This window comes from Cyprinus carpio, chromosome A9 (genome assembly GCF_018340385.1).
Source record: "Cyprinus carpio isolate SPL01 chromosome A9, ASM1834038v1, whole genome shotgun sequence".
Classification (NCBI taxonomy): domain Eukaryota; kingdom Metazoa; phylum Chordata; class Actinopteri; order Cypriniformes; family Cyprinidae; genus Cyprinus; species Cyprinus carpio.
Window position 1 is genome coordinate 6,301,671 of NC_056580.1, and position 25,226 is coordinate 6,326,896.

The 25,226-nt window shown below is 34.3% G+C and overlaps 2 protein-coding genes and 1 long non-coding RNA gene across 3 annotated transcripts; all 3 read left to right on the forward strand.

Moving 5' to 3' along the window:
* The first annotated feature begins 184 nt into the window (after positions 1-184).
* Positions 185-4,094, forward strand: LOC122146077. Its single transcript, XR_006160765.1, has 4 exons — positions 185-238; positions 1,918-2,122; positions 3,923-3,964; positions 4,055-4,094. It is a non-coding gene; the product is annotated as an uncharacterized LOC122146077 (long non-coding RNA).
* A 160-nt stretch (positions 4,095-4,254) lies between these two features.
* LOC109095891 (mucin-5AC-like) lies at positions 4,255-10,650 on the forward strand (the record flags this gene model as incomplete). The annotated part of the gene is made up of 26 exons (XM_042763072.1): positions 4,255-4,334; positions 4,426-4,512; positions 5,210-5,245; positions 5,527-5,571; positions 5,665-5,736; positions 5,854-5,934; positions 6,147-6,200; positions 6,313-6,342; positions 6,430-6,501; positions 6,577-6,642; positions 6,730-6,783; positions 6,970-6,999; positions 7,082-7,144; positions 7,233-7,286; positions 7,760-7,789; positions 7,910-7,972; positions 8,110-8,163; positions 9,014-9,043; positions 9,122-9,193; positions 9,279-9,344; positions 9,529-9,585; positions 9,669-9,728; positions 9,810-9,878; positions 9,959-10,067; positions 10,425-10,527; positions 10,610-10,650. Coding segments are annotated over 26 exons (1,554 nt in total), but the record flags the coding sequence as incomplete, so codon positions are not given.
* A 1,804-nt stretch (positions 10,651-12,454) lies between these two features.
* On the forward strand, positions 12,455-24,846 carry LOC109095688 (SLAIN motif-containing protein 1-like). Its single transcript, XM_042763280.1, has 10 exons — positions 12,455-13,018; positions 14,570-14,706; positions 17,181-17,279; positions 18,274-18,423; positions 18,789-19,136; positions 19,235-19,414; positions 19,536-19,803; positions 20,968-21,131; positions 23,900-24,368; positions 24,461-24,846. The coding sequence occupies exons 1-8, from the start codon at positions 12,630-12,632 to the stop codon at positions 21,041-21,043; spliced, it is 1,647 nt and encodes a 548-aa protein (XP_042619214.1). The 5' UTR covers positions 12,455-12,629; the 3' UTR covers positions 21,044-21,131; positions 23,900-24,368; positions 24,461-24,846.
* Positions 24,847-25,226: the final 380 nt, after the last annotated feature.

Genomic DNA, 25,226 nt, shown 5'->3' on the forward strand with positions numbered 1-25,226 from the left:
ATCCAAAATATCTTAAATTGTGTTCTGAAGATGAACGAAGCTTTTACGGGTTTGGAACGACATGGGGGTAAGTGATTAATGACAACATTTTTATTTTGGGGTGGAGTATCCCTTTAACATTAGTTTGTATTAGAGCAGTCCATGTTCCTGGAGGGCCACTTTCCTGCCGAGTTCCCGCTCTGATTAAACACAAACTAGCTAATCGAGGTCTACAGGATCACTAGAAATCTCCAGGCAGGTAGAAGTGAAGCATATTCCTCGTAGAATAACAGAGCTTGATGTTTTCTAAGACAATTTCTTTAAAGCTGCAGATTCAGCTTATGATTTAATTAATCTCTTCATATGCAAATGTGCGCTCAGTTTCATTTATTTTTGTCTTAGACATACAAATGTTTAATTTGTTACTGCGCTGACATTAGCACAGCTGTGCTCATTGAATGAAACAACTAACACTATAGTTGTATAACCATCATAGATCCTAACCCTTCAGCACAAAGCTAACCACAAAAACGTCAACAACAGAAACTCTTTTAAATGTCCGACTGAACTTTAAACATGGGTTTGCCTTTACACAAAAACATAAAACAGCGCTTCATTTCGACATTTACTCTCCTTCTGAGTCCTGCGAAGCATGCTGGGAACTAAAAACTCACCCATGCCATTTCAGTAAATGCAGCAAAAAAAGATTTAAATGACAGTTTGACATATTCAAGTGGATTGAACACAATGAAATTAAATTGTAATGAAATGTTCAGCAATTGTGTTACTTAAGCTTATTTTAATTGAAAAACTGATAAAATAACCTCAGAAGCACAATGTTTCCTGTTAAATAAATACAATCATTGCATTCTCACTCACTTACTAATATTTGCATGGAAAGATGAGGCATGTTCGGTATAACATAAGAGACTTCTTCCTCATTGAATGTCACCAAGTCTGATGGTCTTTTGAATATTACACACTTTAAAACTATTGAGTAAGGGTGTGATTATACATGAACCGCAGTGTCACACCCCACATACGTATTTGCTCTCAGACATACTGTATCGCAACTTACACTTTACCCTCCCACAATAAAGCACAAACCTAACATGCCACATGCTTCTGCAACAACACACCTATTCATTTAGAACAACCAAAAAAATCAGGCTCAGTGGGTTTTATCTTCTGAGGTTCAGAGTTCTATCATTATTGCCAAACACTACAGAAAGCCTCCACCACATAACTTTGACTTTAGTCTGCTCTAGTATGCTGAAAAAATGCTGTAGGATTTACTTTGAAACCCTTTCCACTCAGAAGTAAAGTAGAAAAGACAATGCAATAGAAAGACTGCAATAGTTTCTTGTAAAACATACTCCAATATATATATATATATATATATATATATATATATATATATATATATATATATATATATATATATATATATATATATATATATATATATATATAAGAATGAAAAGTATTTTCTTGCAAAAACATGTATTTTATTTACAATTTAACAAAAACTTTTTTTACACTGAAAAAAATTGTTACAGTGTGTGTGTGTATATATGTTTTTTTATTATTATTTATTTATTTATTTTTTGCAATGCACTGAAAAAAAACATGTTGTTGAAACAATTTTCACTCAGAAATTCCCAATAATTTTCACAATTACAAAGAAACAAGTAATGAATTAAACATTAAATTTGAATTCCAGTCATACAGTAAGTGCTTGACTGTTAACTACAATAATTGCTGGCGAAATATTACAAGCAATAAACAATCCTACATTTTTAAACCTTGAGAGCTGAACCCAAATAGATTTATCTTGACATCTTGGTGGAGGCTGTTATGGTGGCCTTCACTTAGTTTTCTAAGAAAGACAATTGTCTGCTGATGTCCTGACATTCATTGCTTTGTGCTTTTCATCAGCTGGAGGGAAAGACCTCATGAAGACACACCCCTGCTGTAAACTACATTGACAAGTTCAGTTGCTCTGGTGTGTGTCACATGAAGCCACACCTTCCACTGGCCTTGCCTTCCCTACCCAGGACAAATATGTAAGAGGGGAAGAGCAGTAAACTGTATGTTATTCTCCTCTAACCTCTATCACATCCTGCGCACCTGAAATACCAAGGTATGACTGTTCTCTACATAGACTTTTATCTGTATGTGTGTCTCTGAATTCTGTTTTAATTTTGTCTCAGTCATGTTCATGGTTAATATATTTAGCCTATTAGTTTGTAAAATCAAAGGGTTTTATTTTTAGGTAAGTGATCATATCTAAATATGCATTCAAATGAATTCTCCTGTGATATAGATTTATTGTATGACTGTACACAATTAAATATTACGTTTAGTATTAGTTACACAGTGCAGTACTAAAGAACAGTTTACAATGTCAAGGTGAGACTGAAGGACGTGACGTTTACTGTAGTATAATTAGAATAGTGTTTCTGTACATCAGAAGTGGGACAGTGGTTTTCTTCTCAAATCAAAATACAGATACATCAGTTTCTCCATCCAGTAGTTCCTGGACTGTTATTTTGGCAATGATTTGCAAACCATTTTGAATTTGCGCGCCAAAAAAAAGAGATTCTGATTTGTAAGTGTTTATAAATGGGTAGTTGATGCAGAATGTGTCTGTGGACTTTTAAATGAACACCAAGGTTTCATTTTAAAATTTATATGATATATATTTATATGATGCATTAATTTAATACAAATTAAATAAGTTGTTTGTATACAAATTGCTTATTGCTTATATATATATATATATATATATATATATACATATATATATATATATATATATATATATATATATATATATATATATATATATATATATCTATATATATATATATATATATATATATATATATATATATATACAATTGCATACGTCAAAATGTTTAGTCTCTTTAAATGGAAGTAATAAAATAATAATTCAAAAAAAATTAAACAAAATTAGTTAAAAGTTGTTTTAAATGGAGTTTAGCATGTCACTCTCCTAAAAGTATTTAACTTGTTAACTGTCACCCCGTCCCGTATACGGGACACCTACGTTTACTTCACTAAATCCTTATCTAATCGTGACAAACTATATATCGTTGGAAAGGTCTAAGACTCCTAAATAGATATTTTACCAATGTTTTTTGGTTAAAAATTATGTAGGAAAAGAAATAGATTAATTTATGACAAGAGTGCACCCTCAAAAATCTACATCATAACAGGAGTTCTGACCTTGTCAAAAAAAAGTCTTCTTCGTTGCCTTTTTTCTCTGTCACACTTTAGAAATAATCAGAAATGATATATCAACTGAAAACTTATCCTTTAAAACCCATTTTAAAATCAGACTTTGCATTACCACGAAAGTGGTACATCAATATCATGTTATAAAATGTTTTTGTTCATGAATTATGAAAAATTTAGTTTGGAAAGTGCACTATGTCAGTTCAACATAAAAACAATTATAAAAACACTTCAATTAATGTCACCTACCCAAAATTGAAAAACTTTTATAAAAGTTTTTTTTTCTTTACGTTTTTACAATTTTAACCTATGCTACAAGAAATCTAGCGAAACCTCCCCAGTGTGATGTTCAGTAGATCTGACGTTTATTTCCAAGCATGAGAATGTTGCCATGGTTTCAGTGGCAGGTGTTTGAACAGGGTGTGTCTGTTCAGGGATCAGGACAGACTAGTTTTGGGTGTATCCAGGAAGGTATGAAGTGAAAGGCCAGCGCTACATCAGACAGCACTAGGAATGGAATGTGTTAATGTGATTTGTGTAATTCTGCATTTTCATGCACTTGATGCTGCATTGACTCACTCAGTATCTAGTGGCATCATCTTGTGGATAGTAGCCTAGTTAGAAATGACTACACACTGTATCTACTGCAAATGTAATAATGTGTATCAATTCCATCTTACAGCATAAACCATGTCTTTCACTCCAAAATCATACAGTAAAACAGGTGAGAAAAACTTTGTTCTCATAATAAATCATATTATAATCAAATCATTTTATTTATGTAATATTGTTTTTGTTTTTTTATTAAAAACAGTTACAACTTCAAGCACTAGATCCACTAAAGTGGATGATGGCAAAAAGAAATCCCTGCTGAAGGACAATAGCTGGATTAGGGCAAATGTTAAAAAACATCACCAATTCAATAAATTTCTCAACAACATCATCAATTAACAGCAAACCAGTGGGATTTCCATGTGTCTGACAGACTAGACAACTGACATACTGAATTTATGTTTCCTGTCTCTCAACAGACGTGAAAGTAACTTCGGCAAAACTGTTCTGAGTCGTTATAAGTCCAACGAAAGCCTTGTCAGGTAGTTCATATCGATTGTTTTTTTTTTTTTATCCCACGTGTTGCCATTAAAATTTTTAATATGAGGTCCTTATGTTCTTTTTTTTATGTAGCCCTCAAGATAAAACTAGCAAAACTGAGAGCAAAACCAGCACTGTCAGCACTTCATCAGGTAGCACTGTCCAGGCGCTCTCTAAAAGGTAATAGCCTGCTGAAGACACACTTATCACTTTCATATTTCACTTTTCAAATGTGTTACAAATGTATATAACAATACTCACAATACTCGATGTGGAAGCCCATTTCCAACACTTAAGAAAAAACTATTATTACCTAAAATGAGAAAAAGGTTCAAAATTATTAATGAAAGAAAGTCATAATTATGACAGAAAGTTGAAATCGTGGAGAAAAAAAAAGGTCGAAATTATGAGATAAAATGTCATAATTATGATTTTGAATTATTTTATAATTATGACACAAATTGTTGAAATGATGACATTAAAGTCATAAAAAGTCGAAATTGAAATGATGTCAGTCATAATAAAATGTTGAAATGATGACATAATAAGTCAAAACTATGAGATAAAAAGTCATAGTTATGACGATCTCATAATATGACACGATTTCTCATTTTTAACTCATAATTCTGACTTAGTATGTATTGTATTTTGATTTTGGCTCCCACAATTTCTACTTTTTGTCTCAAAATTATGACTTGGTATCTCATAATTTAGACTTTTCACTACATAATATTGACATTTTATCTCAAAATGGTGACTTTTTTTGTCATAATTAGGATTTACCAAAGCATGAAGCATGACGAAATAGGTTCTTTGGAAAAAGTTGATGTGATAAAATCGAATTAAATAGTCTGGTGTGATTGTTTTTAATGTGTAGATTCGGTGGCAGCCAGGACCAACTGAATGAAACCAGGTAAAATATACCTTTCAGCACTGCAAAATCACAGCTTTTATTGTTGAAATCTGTCTCCTAGTAATAATCTTAGACTAATTAACAGTATATTTATTATACAGCATTATAATACTTAATGTGTTGAAGGACGTGGACTTGAACATGGACTTACATTTACAATATGATTAGTCACCAACGTTTGCTGTGTTTAAAACCTGTTAGTAAGAGTGATCAGAAGCCAAAAATGCTGGGAATTTAAAATATTTTAAGAGCTCAATTATCTTCCCAACCCAACCCTACAGAACAACAGGAACTAAAACAACTGTGAAAACGGAGCCTAGGAAAAGGTAACGCTTCCGAGACACCCCTGCTTAGATGACTGATGACTAACTGAATGAATGAAGACTAGCTTCTTACAAAACTGATGATTGCTCTTTCAGCTCTACTTCTACAACAACAACGACAATCAAAGATGGTGCAAAGATAACTGAGACAACTGTGACTACTACCAAGTAAGATCACATCAGTGTCATAACTATTTCACACTATATTCATCTCATCTTGCAATCACAGAACATGTTATGAGATCAAGGTCAGGCACTATAAGTGTGTTGTCTTCTTGTCCTCAGGCAGGATGTGGTGAAATCATCTACCAAGTCTGAGACACTCACTGATAAAGACCTGGCAGGTTTAAGCACCAAGAGTTCTGGGTAAATCAGCTCAGTTCATCAAAAATATAGCACAACACACTTTTCACACATATTTAAAAAACATGTTTGGATATATGATAACTAATAGAAAAACTGTTCAAATTAAGATAAATGTATTGTGATGGCATGTTTTCTAATTAAAAGATATTCATATTGATTTGTGGCTTAAATGTTCAAATATGTCTCACTGCACATGTAATCTGTTCCTAAAGTAATTACAAGACTGAAGTCATTACTATCAAGTCATCAAAGGACACTGTTGATGGGTGAGTGTTATAATATAAAGTTAAAATAACAATAATCTCAGAATCTAATTAATCTACGTTTTTGTGTGTGTGTGTGTGTGTTAAACTGAAACCTATAATTATTTTTGTCTAGACCAACTTCACCTTTGAAGACCACCACAAGGTACAGTAACCACCGTCTTTCTTAAAATGCTGTCTAAACTGAACAAAAGTGGCTACTTTGTTAACTTCTTAGCATTTTCAATTCTAGTGGCAAAACCTACACCAAAGGGGATGTTTCACCGACTAAATCAACAACATATTCTGTCCGCTCCACAAAGAGGTGAGTTTCAAAAGAATAAATGCCTTTCAGTCATTGTAAGACAAATATAATCACTTGACTGAATGTTTTTTACAGCACTGAGGATCAACTGTTTGATACTCTCATACCAACATCAATTAAGTCAGCCAACACTGCCAGCAGGTATGTGGCATTTGCATTTTTATAAACTAAACAACTTAACGTCTTACTCCACAAAAAGTAAAATAATGCACATTTGTGTCTTTAAAGTGACTACAAGACTGAAGTGGTTACTGTGAAGACATCGAAGGCCATCAGTGATGTGTGAGTGACACAGATCTGTGCTTCTCAACACACTGGTTAAAAAAATGGGTGTAAAAATTATAGGAAAAAAATGCATGCATTAACCTTTATTCATGCAGAAATAAAATTGTGAAAAAATGACTGTTTTTTATATGTTTTTAATGTTGCGTGTGTATTAACACTGAACCTATACTTATTTTTGTCTAGACCAACTTCACCTCTCAAGACCACCACAAGGTACGGTAACCACAGCCTTGTTTACAGATTGCTGAGAAAAAATGTGGATACTCTCCTAACCTTTTAACAATTTCATTTACAGCATCAAGACCTACACCAAGGAGGATGTTTCACCCACTAAAACAACATCTTACAGCACAAAGAGGTAGGAACTCGAAGATTGTTCACAATAATAATGCAGTACTTTTAGAGACTGAATTGTTGTTCACAGCACATGTTTTGTGTCTGTAAAGTGACTACAAGACTGAAGTGGTTACCGTGAAGTCTTCAAAGGACATCGTTAATGTGTGAGTGTCATACAGTAGATCAGTGCTTCTCAACCCATGAATGACTTGCAGGTCTGTTTTGACAGTCGCAGACAGCAGGGCGAAATGATAAATAGAAACTGTCCAGGCAACTTACCATATATTCATGCATAAATAGAACAGAAACAACATTTAAAGTTATGCCACATTTTGTTGATTACATTTAGTAAACAAAAATTATTATTTTTTTAATTCAGCTTATGTCATTGTTTCATATTGTGGGAACTATACAGTTCATATTAATGAATTTCAATGTTTTGATTTTAGGACATTTCGGTTTGTTTTTGAACAAACTGTTTTGGGAAAAAACAATAATCCAACAATATATCAACAAAAATAAAAACAGACAAAATGAAAACCCCAAAAATCATTTCAGTGTGTGTATATCACTATCTGTTTGATTTCTAGTATGTGTAACAATAATAACACCGAAACTATAATTTTTTTTTATCTAGACCAGCTTCACCTGTCAAGACCACTACAAGGTACAGTAACCACAGCCTTGCTGACTAACCAGAAAAATACAGCTCCAGATTGCTGACTAACCTGGGAAAAATGTGGCTACAAATACCTTTTATTAACTTCTTAACCTTTTTCATTTACAGCATCAAGAGCTACACCAAGGAGGATGTTTCACCGACTCAAACAACATCTTACAGCACAAAGAGGTGCGACTGTGAAGGATTCGCAATAGTATTTATTGCAAAAAATATAATAAATAAATAATAATAATGCAGCGTAATGAAATGAACTTGCATTTAGAGACTGAATTGTTGCTCACAGCACATGTTTTGTGTCTGTAAAGTGACTACAAGACTGAAGTGGTTACCGTGAAGTCTTCAAAGGACATCGTTAATGTGTGAGTGACACAGATCAGTGCTTCTCAACCCACGAATGACTTGCATGTCCTACATCTATACTGATGGATCACGGAGGGCAGAGTGAAAATTTTTTAATGCAAATAATAAAATATAAAATAAAAAGTATGTAATCGTCCATAAATAGAACAGCTAAATAAATAGGTTTATCAACTTCTAAAAGGGAGAAGAAAAGCATTCTATATATTTTGTCAAAATTCTCAAATTTTCTACAAACAATTTTCTATGTATTTCTTGTGGAAAAAGTACACTTCAGTACATATTTAGACACTTAATTGCATGTTAATTGCAATTCAGTGAAAATGTATTATAGTTTACATTTATATTAAATGCAATCAGCTGAATTTTAGAGTGCTTTTTTGATAACTTGTGTACAAAACTTGTGTAACATAATTACTTCTGTTGTCTTTGAAATATGGTTAAAGTTTTCTGTAAATAGACCAATCTGTTGAAGCATGTATATCATGTATCTAAATATATTTTCAGTTACACATTTAAAATGAAGTCGTAATACAGTGCATTTAAAATATATCAACTTTAAATGAAATACTGAATAACACAATACAGATAACATTATAATCAAGTGCTTTATGTGTGGTTTAGTATATTAGTCAACACATCAAGATTATCCACTTCTTTAAGTACAACAAAATATGATTAAATCATAATAAATGTACTTTGAAACTTTTGATTTCATGTTATTTTAAAATCTGCTCCAAAACTGATATCATACTCTTAAGTCGGTTGCTGTTGGGTTTCTGTTGTTGATGTTTTTTTTGTGTGTGTGTATGTGTGTGTATTAAACTGAAACCTTAAATTATTTTTGTCTAGACCAACTTCACCTGTCAAGACCACCACAAGGTACAGTAACCACCGTCTTGCTTACAGATTGCTGAAATAATGCGGCTGCTCTATTAATCTCTAAATTTTCAATTCTAGCATCAAAACCTACACCAAGGAGGATGCTTCACCCACTAAATCAACAACATATTCTGTCCGCTCCACAAAGAGGTGAGAACCTGAAAGATATTTCCAAGTAAACGCCCATCAATGCTTTTCCAACAAAGAAAATCACTGATTGAATGCTTTTTTTCAGCACTGAGGATCAACTGTTTGATACTCTCATACCAACATCAATCAAGTCAGCCAACACTGACAGCAGGTATAGTGCATTTACATATTTATAAGGTGTGAACCCATTCATGACCAGTTTGACATTTGCTTCGGCCTTTAAGTAGTTTAACCAGTCTTACGACTGACATGCTAAAAGCACAAAAGCAGCTGCACATTCATACTTTCCATTAGAGCAGTGTTTATTCTATCATGGACTTTTATCGTTCTTACAGTCGCGAGGATATATCAGTCTCCAAATCCATCAGAACCGTGTATTCTACAAACGAGAGGTAGGATGGTATTTCTTATTCAAACATCTTTGCCTGATACATTATCTGTTGTTTATTACATTGCTTTATCTTTTTTAATATAGAGATGAGTGGAGCACAGTCACAAGTCCTTCGTACTCCAGAACATCATACTCAGAGAGCAGGTCCACATTGACATATTTACACAACATTACTCATTCCATTTGACCAGGTTTGGAGACTTAGTTACGTCATTTTGTCCACAGGCCTGCTGATTACCTCTCTGACACGCTCACATCAAAAACCACTACGACTGTGTACACATCACCCGAAAGGTATGGAAGCGGAAAGAAGTTCATATTTAATTATGCCTGATATTTAGTGCACGTGTGAAATGCATACGACTTTGTTGCAGGGTAGTAAGTGGGAAGGACATCTGCACAGTCTGCCATAAAAACATGTACACAGATGAGAAGATTATCCTGGATGACATGAATATCAACTGTCACGCAAGTTGTTTCAAGGTTAGTTCATCTTGAACTCTTAATTAACGTCTAACACTTTATAATTGCTGTCATTATGAAACCTAGGCCTATATGAATGCAGAATGAAATGTGATGGTTTTATTTTATAGTTAAGATTTTTGTTGATGTTATTAATGTATCGAAATGTGTCTTTTTGTAGTATTACTTAACTACAAGGATTTTCAGAATTTAATTCAATAATTTCAATAGAAATGAAAAATAAAATCTTGTTTTATTCAAGAACAAGAATTTAAAAAAAAAATATTATTTACTTTTTTTTTTTTTTTTTTTTTTTTTTTTTTACAATTTTTTTCAATTTTTTACCATTTTTTACAATTATTATTGCTTTTATTTTAGTGTGGGGTGTGTAATGCTTCTCTGGGACTCCTGAAGGCAGGAGACAGTTTGTGGGTGTACCGTCGTGCCATTCACTGTGAGAGCTGCTTTGGTGTCACTAAGGGTAAGACTTGCTCTACTCTGCTTTTCAATAGAATCATACAGTCAATATGTTTGCTAAATAAACTAAAATGTTTGTTTTACAGGCAAATGGCTCCGCTGAAACTACATTTAGCAATAATGAAGTGATGTTTAGCAATAAAAAAAAACAAAGTGATGTTCTGAAAGAGATATACATGCCTGTTCTTGATTTGGACTCGGGCCATTTAAAGTGCATAAAACAGTTTTTGGTGGTGGACTTCTGTCTGATAATAGACTCTGGGTTTTATTAATTGCATTGATTGCCATCCTCCACGATGATGCGACAAGAATTTTATCTGATGATCAAAATAATAAGTTTTTTTTTTTTTTAAGAAGAATATTTTTCCTCATACATGATAATATATATATATTTTTTGAGATGCTGTATGTTTCTTCACTAATGTTATGTTCTTGAAGCATAAATGTGAATGCTGAGAAAATATCATATTTCTCCTGAGTTTTCATCTGATTGTCTTTTATTGTCCAGATCTGGTTAAGCATCATTCCAGAGACCAGTTATGCAGTACCTTTCACCATTGTAGCGATAAATTGAATATGCTATTGTATATCTAAATAATAAAGAACTTTCAGAAATAAGAAATAATCAATAACAAACACCACACATTGAGTCTTATGACAGGATTCTTAAGAGGATGCAAATGAAGAGCTAAAGTTAGCCATCGCTCTGTTTGCTTACATGAAATGTTCATATTATCTGTGTTTCTGTAATTTAATCAAGAGGGAGAAAACCAACTAAACTTCAAAACATCACAGAATTCTTTAAATCAAATTACATGTTTGTTGTGCTGCTGTTTTCACACCAGAAGTGATGTCATTTCTTAGAGGATGATGCCGTTAATCAAGTGACTTTTATTAGTTTAGGCATTTTACAAAGACTAACAGGAAAAAAGTTGATGTTGAGCACACAGGAAAACAATTCAAAGGTTATCAGTTAAAACTATTTGAAATATTTAAATTTAGAGAAAAGACAATTGAAGACACACCTGATATACGTCTTAATAAAATATCAGATATTCAGCAGAAATGTTGAAACCAAAGGAAATTGGTGTAGGATTTACTTTGAAACAATTTACATCCAGAAACTTCCAGCAAATGTTACAATTGCAAACCAACAAGTAACACACCGAGTTAAGCTTAACATTTTTAAAGACTGAAATCTAATACTTTTACAACACTAAAATTGTGAGTTTAATATCTCATCCAATATATTAAGACATGGGCCACTATACCGGTCAAACATTTGGAGTCAGTGAGATCATTTTTGTTTACTTAAAAAAGTATCTTAAGCTCACTGAGGATATTTATTTGATCAAAAAACAATAATACAGTAGTACTGTGAAGTATTATTGCAATTCCTATTTTCTATATTAATATATTTTAAAATATAATTTATTCCTGTGAGGCAAAGCTGAATTTTCAGCATCATTACTCCAGTCTTCAGTGTCACATGAACCTTCAGAAATCATAATAATATGATGATTTGTTGCTCAAGAAACATTTCTGATTATTATCAGTGTTGAAAACAGTTGAGCTGCTTAATATTTTTGCAGATCCTTTGACGAACAGAAAGTTCAAAAGAACAGCAAGTATTTGAAATAGGCCTGTAACTATTTTGTAACATTGTAAATGTCTTTTGTTCAATTTAATGCGTCCTTACCGAATAAAAGTATTAATTTCTTAAATAAATAAATAAATAACTTAATGACCTTACTTTGAACGGTAGTGTAGGGCTATATTATGGGAGTGTGAAACTGAATTAGCCCACAGAGCTGAAGTATAAGGAATAGAATAGAATAGAATAGAATAGAATAGAATAGAATAGAATAGAATAGAATAGAATAGAATATGACACTCCAGATGTAAGGCACTTTATTGCTAGTCATCTGAATTAAACGAGGGCTGGCGAGGAGCTGAGGTGTTCAGTGGTGGTCGTGTGTCGTGTTTTGAACTGAGTGGGAGGAGACAGGGACACATCAGCATCTGAATGAAGCGTGCAGGCTGTGTGAAGCACTGCGAGTCTGGGCACACAGGGTAAACAACACCGCCACCATCTTTCTACTGTATATGCTTTTCTCTTCAATGGACGGATTATTGTTCAACCCGCAGATGATGACGGACGTCAATGGCAACAGTAAGATAATGAACGCAGAACTGGAGGTGAGAAAGCTTCAGGAGCTCGTGAGAAAACTGGAGAGGCAAAACGAGCAGCTCCGGACGAGAGCAAACCTCGCGAACAGCTGCACCTCCAGCGCCCGTCTCGGCCCAGACACCGGGAATCACTGCCTTTCACCCTCTTATTCTCCCTCTTTCGGACTGTCGGAGGAGCACTATCCGTATTTTGATCCGCAGTCAGTGACTGGTGCTGATGAGGATGATGCCACTGTGCTGGATGAGGTGGAAGTACTAGACCTTCATGATGTTCTTCCCATCGATGGAGAGTCTGATTATAGCTGGTACTGATGCTGTATTATTTACTAAGTAAACAATGGTGTAATTCTTGCTTAGAAGGTTAGGATTTGATTTTCAGCGTCGCATGCGCTTTTTATCATCTCTTAAATTCAGTTCCCATGCACCAGAAGTGGACTACTGTACTGTGTGTGTCCAGGTCCATTGTTAGATGCTTATCTTATTAGTGTAGCAGACTGGTTTGCTGTTTCTTGCATTTGTTGATGTGAAAGATTTGCATATTTTTCTTTAGATTGTTTGTCTTCTAAATGTGAAGTGCAAATGCATTAATATCTAACTGGTCATTTGTGATGATTTCACACCAGATGGTCAAAAGTAGTCTAACTTGTACCCGTGCACTGTGCAGAGAAATGACAAGTGCAGACAAATCTGGCCTGTCTTTGTTACGTGATGAAACATTAGTCTTGAACGCACAGCTCCTGCAGTGGGACTCAGTTAAACATCGAAATACTAATAATAATAGACTTTAGTAGTTGCAACTTTAGGGATCTTATCTATTCACAAACAGCTTGTAACACTCCAAAGAGAAAACTTTGCAAAAATTGCATCATATGACCCCTTTAAGTAAAAGAGGGACAAACCAAATACTAGGACATTATTAAAAATTATGATAATATAATTGTCATGTAATGACATAAAAAGTCATTTTTGAAAAATGTGCACAAATTTCACTACTGGTCTCAGACGGGAAGCCCACTTTATGTGTTCACACTGCATGGCACAAATGTGACCCTGGACCACAAAACCAGTCATAAGGGTCAATTTCTCAAAATTGAGATTTATACATCATCTGAAAGCTGAATAAATAAGATTTCCATTGATGTATGGTTTGTTATGATAGGACAATATTTGGCCGAGATACAACTATTTGAAATCACATTTAAAGTTGTCCAAATAAAGTTTTTAGCAATGCGTATTACTAATCAAAAATTACGTTTTGATATATTCATGGCAGGAAATGTACAAAATATCTTCATGAAACATGATCTTTACTTAATATCCTAATGATTTTTGACATAAAAGAAAAATCAATAATTTTGACCCATACAGTGTATTTTTTGGCTATTGCTACAAATATACCCCAGCGACTCAAGACTGGTTTTGTGCTCCAGGGTCACAAATATCTAAACATTCTTTTGCATTTATGTGCAGAAACTTTAGCGCTTTAATCAGTGTTCAATCTTCATGAAAACCAAACCATAATAACATAAGATAAGAGCAGGTCATCCACAGAAATGAGTAGACATTTGATCAAGTCAAATAAACATCATTCACATCCTGAATTCAAATTTAGACCCATATTTATTTTTATCTCTTTGCAAAGTAGTTAGCAGGATACATTTAATAAGTGAGATCACATTTGTATATTAGATTGTAGTTGTTTATAATAAAATGTTATATATATATATATATATATATATATATATATATATATATATATAATATATATATATATATATATATATATATATTTCAGGTGAACACTTATTGTCTCTTTCAAACATGTGCCTAAGATTTGGATGTTTTTATGTCACCAGGTTGTACGTGTCTCTGAAAGCAAAGCTGTTTCCTCATCTTCTCCTCAGTCCTCTTCAGTGGTGCAGACACGTGCTGGACAACCCCAGACCAGAGGTGGAGTTAGCCAAACGCTCACTGTGTCACCAACTGGACCAAGGTACTCACCATCATTCCCATGAATATAAAGTATGTCTAAAATGTCATTGTTGTGTATGTTCAAATTGAGCTTGAGGTTTAGGGATCGACCATTATAGCTTTTATTTAAAGAAATAGTTCACCTGAAATGTACTCACCCTCAAGCCATCCAAGATGTAGATAAGTTTGCTTCTTCATTGGAACAGATTTGGAGAAATGTATCCTCACATCTCACCAATGGATGCTCATCAGTGAATGGGTGCCGTCAGAATGAGAGTCCAAACAGCTGATAAAAACATCACAAAAATCCACAAGAAAAAAAAGTGTCCTTTATCCATAGTAGTGCTTTCTCTCTGTCACCCATATCAACAAAGAAATAAAAACAAACAGATGGATTTATTTGTATATTACAAACACAGCTTTTCTCTTAACTGATGGACTGGAGTGGTGTGGGTTACTAGTGATGTTTTTTATCAGCTGTTTGGGACTCTCATTCTGACGGCACCCATTCACTGATGAGCAAGTGATGCAATGCTACATTTCTCCCAAATCTGTTCTGATGAAGAAACAAACTCATCTACATCTTGGATGGCCTGAGGGTGAGTAAAAGTTTAGCAAATTTAAATTTTGGGGTGAACTATTCCTTTAATGGAATCTAGATATAATGCAGATAGGTTATATACTATTTAATTATAGAAATCTGTAAGATGTCTAAAAAAAAAAATCAGAAAATGAACAGTGGAAGACTGGGGTGTGTTTTATGTTACCCGATATAATATATAACTTGATAAGATCATAAATAATACGAACTTGAGGAGATGTAAAATTATCACTGCAGTGTCTTGAATAGATAACCTACATTTTCTCTACTTGTGTAGTTATGCTGCTGGAGGGGATGGTATCCATAGAAACAACTCCTATATAAATCTGCCTGCAGAATCAGCACTAATAACACAGATGTATCGAAGACTGTCCTGGGGACACTGTGAAATGTTTTTGTATCAGTTTTCCTTTGGATCAGTCCGTACATAAATGATGTATGAGGCGCACATATACAGAGATGTGTGTTGTGGAGTTGCAGGCGCTCTGAAAGGCTTTTGAAAGGCCAGATTCAGCGAGCTTGGCTCTCTGCAAACGGGGTCATGAATACATCTTTGTTCCGGCAGCCTCTGAAAACCTTTGTTTTTCTGGGTAGCCGTGAATGCTTGTTTTTATGTGATCTTGGAAAGGCTAATTGTTAAGGTACGCATAAGTACTGTGGTCCGCTTGACTACCAATAACTTATTCAAGATTCAAGATTTTTTATTTGTCACATACACAATTATATTCAACCCATTTTTTTTTTAATGAAAAAGTTTGTCCCAAAATGAAAGTTCCAAACCTTTCCTTCTTCCGTGGAACACAGAAGGAGAAATTGATTAGAATGTCCTAGTTACAGTTTTCCTAAATTGTCAGAAATAGCTTAAATTTCTTCATTGTTTATTTTTGGATTAAATAAAAATAATTCAATATTTATAATGTGGTCAATGTGTACCCCATTGTGTAAATGGATTTTTTTAATATATATAAATATATATATATATATATATATATATATATATATATATATATATATATATATATATATATATATATATATAATATATATCCTCATTCACAACACTAATCTTACTGTTAAAATATTAATATTGCTGTGTGTAATGTTTTTTATTAATTGCACTTTCTTTTCCCCCATTAGCCAAAAGATGGAGAGGCGTCCTCTCTTCAAGCGCTCTGTACAGTCCCGTAGACGGACTCTCTTAATCAACCATCTGCTCTAAACCCTTTACTAAACCTGCACTAACTGAGCAAACAGGTAACATGTGTGCCTCACTCATCCTACACGTTCTCATTATAAATCATTAGATGCTTTCTCTAACTCTCTCTAATTGCTAATAAAGTTACTGTACTGTATCACTTATAAACTACATACAGTTTACTGTGAAAAAGAAGTACAATTTAGAATACTTTTACAGAAATGATATACCTTAAAAGTGAACTGAATGTAATGTTTTCAGCCACTTTGTTTCAAAAATGTTTTATTTTTTAGAGTGCATTTAAAGGGTACACCTTAGTACACCTTCAGTTGCTGGTCCCCATTGACATCCATGGTGTGGAATCATTTCCATTCCGTATCATTTCCTTCAATCAGCTCAGCATTTTTCAAGCAGTGTGAAATGTGAGACATCACTCATGGTGTCTGGAAACAACCATTGCAGCATATGTTCCAACAGGAACATAGAAGGTCTGCATATGGTGCTGGTTGTCAACTGGTTTTGCTTTAGGACACATATTTTACAATTACATCAAGTGGCAACCCAACACAGGACTATAATCATTCAGCAACCAAACTGAAATGAATGAAGTCTATACTGTGTAGTTCTGCTCATTGTTTTTAAAGGCTATTTTTACTCGCCATAGTCTGACATAATATCTTTCATCTCTCTCCTGACCCAGATCTACCTTCACCAAACCATCAGAAGTCTCTCACAGGGAGGAACTGCTCAAGCCTAACCGAAAGATCTCCCACATTCCTCTATCACATGGCTACACACAGTAAGATTGACTACACAATGCATCAATCTCAACAAAAAAAGCACACAACTTCTTCAGTGCTGTATTTGAGGTCAATAAGAAGTCTCTAATCCTCACCAAGGCTGCATTTATTTGATCAAAAACATTAATATTATGAAATATGATTAAATATTAAAATAACTGTATTCTATTTTAATATATTTTAAAATGCAGTTTATTCCTGTGGTGGCAAAGCATCATTACTCCAGTCTTGAGTCACATGATGCTTCAGAATAATATGCTGATTTAATGCATTAGGAAACTGCTTTCTTTACTTTCCTTTACTGCTTTCTTATTATTATCAATGTTAACGGAATTTATTTGAAATAGAAATCTTTTGCAACATTAGAAATGTCTTTACTTTCACTTTTTTGAACTTAATGTATCCTTGCTGAATTAATGTAATAATTAATTTCTCAAGCAAACAAACAAACAAAAAAAGTCTTACTATTTCAGACCACTTTTAAAAAATAACACATTTTCTCATATTATATTTATGGATTGGTTCAAACCTAAAACTGAGTCAAACTTTTACTTAACGTAGGTCAGTTTAATAATTTTTTGGATTTTTAATTTCACCATAAATAGTATGATAGTACAATATCATATTATCATATTTCATTTAAGATAAAACTAAAAACATTGTTAGTCAATGTTTCATTTATGCATCATATTTTCTTTTATGTACACACAAAAAAACAAATAATAATAATAATTCTGCAGTCAGTAAAGCAGTATGTATTCTGCACATCAACACTGTGTATCAGGCGAAAAAAACTATTTAAACAAAATTATCTATTTAATTTTTTTTCTATGGGGAATGATATTTGCTATAGAGTTAAGTTATTAGACAAACTAGACGAAACAGGACACCATGATTTTCAAGCAGTATAAAAAATGCACTTTTAATAAATGTTGTTTTAGTTTTTTCAGTCAGTGTTTATACGTGAGATTGAGTTCTCCTTGTCTCTTTCAGGTAATAGTCACTGGCAAAGGCCTCTCAGTCCTCAGTCGTCCATAGACAGTGAGCTCAGTGTCTCTGAGCTGGAGGACGATACCATCTCTATGAGCTATAAGCTTCAGGACATGACTGATGTGGAGGTCATGGCCCGACTGCAGGAGGAGAGTACGTCTGCTTTAATTCATCAAATTGTAGATGGGTGATATTTGCAATGATTTACATTAAAGGGATAGTTCATCCAAAAATGTAAATTGTCATCATTTACTCACCCTCCATGTCATTTCAAACCTGTATGACTTTCTTCTGTGGAACATAAAAGAAGATTAAAGAATGTTGGTAACCAAACACTTTCAGTTCCCATAGACTTCCATTGTAATTTTTGTTCATACAGTGGAAGTCAATGGGAACCGAAACTGTTAGGTTACCAGCATTCTTCAGAATACCATTTAAACGTGTGGATTGGGGCTGAAAAAGTATTTTGTACTCAGGATGCTTCATGTAAATCCATTTAAACACATGTTTGTGTTTAGGTCTACGGCAGGAGTACGCGAGCACAGCTGCCACAGCCACGCGGCGCAGTGCCAGTTTTTCGGTGCACACAGGTGCACGCAGGAGCATGAGGAGTGAGGCCGAGCTGGAGGAAGAGGAAGAGGAAGAGGAAGAGTATGATCAGCTGTCAGCTCCGCAGCCGCGGCTCTTCCGTACGTCCTCCATGCAGCGCAGCACGTCCCACTCACAGAGCCTCTCCAGCATGAAAGAGTGCCGGCGCAGCCCCTCCACGCCTCAGTACCTCAACAGCCTGTCCTACCAGCAGCTGCACATGCCCAACCTCAGCTCCAGTGCAGCTACAGAGACCCAGAGCTACAGAGCCAGCACAGGTCAGACTACACATGATATTATACATTACGCTTTACCTAAATACTTTCCTTTTGTGCTAGATTGGCCATTTTAACACGCATTGTCTTTCTTTTTTCAGACAAGCTAAGGAGGAGCATGCCAAACCTACTTCGAGCTCCCAGCATTCCCAGTGTCATCAGTGTGCCGAACGTTCCTGCTCCGACCGCTCACATTGCCACATCGTCCTCGTCTTTCTCGTTACTCCGAAACAGTCAGAGTTTTGATTCCCACAGTGGTCTGACCAAGATACAGTCTGCAAGTAAGACTGTGACACTGTCGAAACATCACAGTTAATTTGAGGATGATTATCCTGTAACAGATTATATTGCACTTTGTCATGAACTTCAGGTCAAATTTCATTGCTCTGTGTTCAATTTCAGTTCCCTCTCCGGGCCAGTTACAGCAGCGGGTTCAGAGCGTGGGTAACTTCTCAACACGGCCCCCTCTGAAAGCCACAGCGTACGTGAGCCCTACCATCCAGAGTGCCACCACAATGCCTTCCTCTGTTAGTCTCAGCTCTATCCCCAGCAGCAGCAGCATCCCTCTCCCCAGCAAACCCTCCTCCAGTCGCAGCGCTCTACCTCGTCCTGCCTCCTTTGTTGGGACAAGTGGGGCCTCACGCAGTAAAATTGCACAGCCCATACGCAGGTAATCATTCACAATTCTTCCTCCTCTGCTTGTGTAAATGTATTACTGAACATTCACTTGTCATCCTGTACTGTTTGCTTTTTATAACGTAAGCAATTCCAGAGAGGACAAGTGTTTTTTTGTTAGACATTTACTGTTAATTACCAAATTTCATATTCACTGAACCAAATATACATTTAGTTACAGTTCAGACAAACTTGGGCAAAATGAATTATTGGTGGCTGTTAGTGTAAGGCTTCTGTTTAAAGATATGGGCATAGAACAAACAATGCATTGACTTGAAGTCACTTTTTGTAATTCAAATAATTGATTTATCTGCAAAAACAATGTAATGCCTTTGAATTAACTTAACTTTTCTCAGCAAATATTGATATTGCAAATTTTTCATTAATTAATCAGCATATCATGTAATTAATTCATTTAAAATTTGTATTATTTGACAGCCCTAAAAATACTTATTTATAATTATTACTTTTATTAAGGATGCATTCAACTGATCAAAAGTGACTGTAAAGACATTTATGATACAAAATAAATCTATTCTTCTAAATCTATTTTAAATAAATGCTGTTCTTTCGAACCTTCTATTCATTAAAGAAAGAGCAGCACAACTGTTTTCAACATTGATAATAATCAGAATAATAAGAAATGTCTCTTGAGCAGTAAATCAGTGTATTAGAATGATTTCTGAAGGATCATGTGACACTGAAGACTGGAGCAATGATGCTGAAAATACAGCTTTGCATCACAGGAATAAATTATATTTTAAAATATATTAAGATAGAAAACAGTTGTTTTAGATTATAAAAATATTTCTGTTTTTTTTTTAGCAAATAAATGCAACCTTGATTAGCATAACAGACTTTTTTTTCCGAAAACAATAAAATCTCTTTCTGAACCAAAACTTTCGAGCAGTAGTGTAGCTTAATGTTTTAAAATGATTTAATTAATTCATGTTTGTTCATAATTCATTATATATGTATCAATATACGTAGAAATTTGCATTATCCAAGAATAGTAAATGCTGTCAAAATCGTTTGTTATTAGTTTGTGATGATAACAAATAGATCACTAACTCAAAAAAAAAAGCTCTATGCTCTATGCGCCATGACAGATAATACATTTGAGTATTGCAGTCATTAACACTAGTCACTGTCATTGCAGTTTACTGACTCCACCGAAGAGTGTCTCTGCTCTGAGCGCCCTGCGTGACGGCAGCTGGAGGGACGGCTGCTATTAAACTGCTCTGACCTTAAATGTCTCAGGCCCAGCTGGCTGGGCACAACTAGACCTGAAGTGGAAAACATCAAGTGATTCGAGGTTGAAAAGTACTGTTAACAAACGCAATACAGCACCACTGCAATATGCCTGACGGCTGAAAACCCAGAGTGTTATGCATACAAGTGTTTACGTGCAAATAATTTGCCTAATTGCAAGCACAATTTTTTAACCATTGAAACCAATTGTCAAATTATAATTAATAATTAGATATGAATATAAGGACAGTATTGGTTTTGGTAGATGTTATGATTTAATAAGCATAAGTCATTGTCTCTCAAATAGCACTTTTACTGTTAACTTGCGTTTTTACATTAGATAACCAGTATTGCCAGAGTAGTACCTGATTGGTTTCTGTTGCGCAAGTTGCATTCCTTTTTTAATAATGTTGTCAATTATGTTGCAACATATGGCAAGAGATTTGGGTACTTATTTGGGTGATCTGATGCATTTGTAAAAGCAGAAAAAAAAATGGACTGTATAAAAATGTATACTGCTGTTGAAGTACAAATGCAGCCTAGAGTAAATAGCAGCCATTCCAGATTGTATGTTTACATGATGCTCGTGATACAGAGCATTGTGGACAAGACATTTGCACATCAAATGGTAACATTTGTTTCCCTTTTTATAAGAACTGGTTTATGATGGAAGGATAATAGATAGTAATTTTTTCAAATGTTGAATAAAAGGCTTTTGAACTGAAATATAATGTTTGGAAAAGTTCTGTACTGTACAGGGAACAGAGGATATCAGTAAAGGGAAACTGAAATACGATATTCAAGAGAATATTTACATTTTTGGAGAAACCTACTCCTCCTAGGCTGTTTGTCTGATTTGCACAAAATTTGACAAAATCTGACAAAATATTAGCAAAGGAAGTTAGATTCATTAATCTTTTAGCAAACATGGGCCGATATATTTTGGGGTCATATTTGTGGGCATACTTATTACACGTTTTTTTTAGCGTAGTGCATTATAACCTATCACACACGACTCCGTTGAGTTTATGAATGCAATGACCAATCAAAAGCATTCAGGTGAGTCATCGCTGAAACGGCGCGCTCGCTGACTGAATCATGCTCTCTGGCAAATTCTCTCATCATATAAACAACAAAGTACAGAGATACTTACGATATAAGTAAGAGATTCATGTCACAGTGCAGACAGCTTCATTTATTATACCGAGAGGGTTTTTTTTTTTTTTTTGAGAGTGCGTAAATTTGCACCAGACTGAAGTAAGAAATAATGTATGATAATATAATGTTTTTTTCCATTGCTTTCTGTTCTATATCGCTGTTTGAAAAACACTGTAAATGAAAGCGTTATAATTAGTATCTTACGTTTTTATTAAACTGTGATTACGTTAAATACAAATTAAGTAGTAACCCTATTAAACAAATATTTTATGGCACGACACCCATATTTTTTACCTGCCTTAAAAGATGGGTTTTTGATGTGCGTAATTATTAGACTAACATAGGCTTTTGAGTTCACCTTACGCCTATGATTCAAGTTATTCGTGTCTCACAAGGAAAATTAACGGAGACTCTTGTGTTTTTCTTAATTCGTTAAGTTAATAGGGAACATGGGCCATTTCCGTGTCGGGCCCCCCGAGCGATCTGCGCCAGTTCTATTCATTTGTTTGTACATAAACATTCTATTTCTGTTGTGACGTAATACAGTGGAACTGAATATTAGCATTGCTTTAGTTCTTGTGTGCAACTAGGACGAACAAATTACCTGTCTTTCCATCAAGGTAATAAATCTCTTTAGAAAAACATGAAATAATAATTTATTTTGCCTTAAAAAAGTCACTAAACCATATTTCTGAAACATCTCAAATTCTGTTCCTTATTGTGCATCATACTGCATTGTCTATGCATGTTTTTACTTACTCTCATAGATTCTGTTACCATTGCCAAGCATTATACGGCTGATAGACTGCAACTGCTGGACTTAAAAATCATAATTTGTATTCTACTGAAGAAACAATGTCACCTACTTCTTAGATGCCCTGGGGGTAAGCAGATAAACATCAAATTTTCATTTTTGGGTGAACTATCCCTTTAACATGATGGGTTCAGTAATGCATCATGACATATTTCTTTCATGAAAAATTACTGTATCTCTGATATTAGTCTCTGTTTATTTCTGTGCATGTCTCTTTTCATTTCCACGCCACAGTTTGAACGCTTCAGTGGCAAGAGTGGTCATGTGACAACATTAACAGTATAACCCAAATTTTACTCCAAAATCAAACGCACTCTTCAACAACACTGGCCTCAGTCTTGTCCAAATATTTATGCACAACTGTACATCTTGGCTTTTTACCTGTGCAGGCTGGAGGATCTGGAGTTTAACAATGAAGAAGAGAAGAGGTCTGGACTTGCAGCTATTCTAACTTAACATGTAACAAATGCATAGAACCAGTTCAGCTGAAGAACTAGATCCACTGACAATACACTGTAGTTTTACACATTTAGATCACTAAGATTACTAAGATGTAAATGTTTATGTAACCATGTCATAATAATACAAGAAATATATTTGTCAAGTTGGCAGACATGATTAAATATATTGCTGTCCTTTTAAAATCAAGAGATAGTTTTATAATATTTTACAATATCTCTTTTGAGATAATATATAGTATAATATGTCTATAAACACATGCTTATGTGGTGTTATGGTATGAATAATAATAAAACAAACCCTTATGGGTTAAAGTGCAATCATGTTCAAAATTATGTTCACTTACATTCACTCACACTCTTAATGTAAAAGCTTGAGTGAACTATGTGTAATTTTAATTTTTAACCAGGCAGGTTTGTTTTGGACATTCTCTCTGACGACCAGTGACCACTCCAGACACATTAACATCAACAGCGCAAATTTGTAAGTGTTTTAAATTACATTTCAAATTTTACTAATTTAAAAAGTAAGTAGAAAGACATTAGATGGGGCTGACAGACTCTGCACTGTAGCCATTGGAACCAACTAGAATCCTTGTGTAAGTGGATAAAATGCCAAACAAGGCAGAAGAGGTGAGTCGTCTCTACAATATTGTTATTCATATTACCCTTTTTTCCCCATTATTTGTCCATGCATACTGTACTTTGTCCTTTAGGATGCAGTGATCAATATGAAATCTGTGCAGGACATAGCTAAGCATTTAGGGTTTGAGTGGACCGTTCTAGCATTTGAACTGGGATTCACCTGAAATGAAGTCAGACAGTTTCATGCCACATCCAAGAAAAGAGGGTTCAGGCTCAGAGAATGCTGGAATCATGGTTTGTTTTAATTTATTTTTTTATTAAATAACTTTTTTTTTAAATGGGCACTTTATTATTTTACACAGTATTTTTTTTAATATATATGATAGGTTATGAGCATTCCTGGGACAAAACGATCAAAACCAAGCTGCTGCAGGACGGTCTTGAGCATGTGGGCCGTCGTGATCTGGCTGAGAGACTGCGCAGCCTGCAGAGTCGAGCTGCCCTCTGCCTTCCCCTTCATCGTTACCGTCCATAAGACCATAGACAACAAGGACGCCTTGAGCAGGATTAATGTGCTTAATCGCAGTTATAACTAAGAGAATTATGTGAGCTCAAAGTTTGATACCACTAGTGAAAATGATTGTGTAAATTTATTATCTAATATTTTTCATTACAACTCAGTTGTGAAAAAGAAGTGTGCTTAATTGTGTTGACTGTAAACTTGTAGTTTACTTCACATTTTTTAGCTGATGGCATTTAATATAAATTTTCATTTAATTGTAATTAACCTGTTTTAACAATTAAGTGTCTGAAAACATTACATTCAGATTACAGTTAAGTATATTCTTTTAAAGTATACTTTTCCCATAATATCGTTTATTTATTATGTTCATTTCATCCAGCATGATTTGAGAATGATCCAAATTTTCAGTGTGGCCTCAGACTTTTGGACCCTAGTGTACTAATCACTAGTATTTAATAGATTTAAATATTCATATATTTTTCCCCCAATACACTCCTCATGAAACCGTTCTATCTGTTAACATTTACATAAAATTGTATTCACTATCTATCATTCAGTCAAACTGTCATGCAATAAATGTATTTACTGTACAATCACAATGCATTTACTCATGTTTTGTTGTTTTGATA

Coding starts and splice junctions, on each gene's coding strand:
- LOC109095688 (XM_042763280.1), top strand. CDS start 12,630: ATGCTTTTCTCTTCAATGGACGGATTATTGTTCAACCCGCAGATGATG. Junction 18,424..18,788: donor GGCCCGACTGCAGGAGGAGA/GTACGTCTGCTT, acceptor GTTTGTGTTTAG/GTCTACGGCAGGAGTACGCG. Junction 19,804..20,967: donor ATTGCACAGCCCATACGCAG/GTAATCATTCAC, acceptor CTGTCATTGCAG/TTTACTGACTCCACCGAAGA.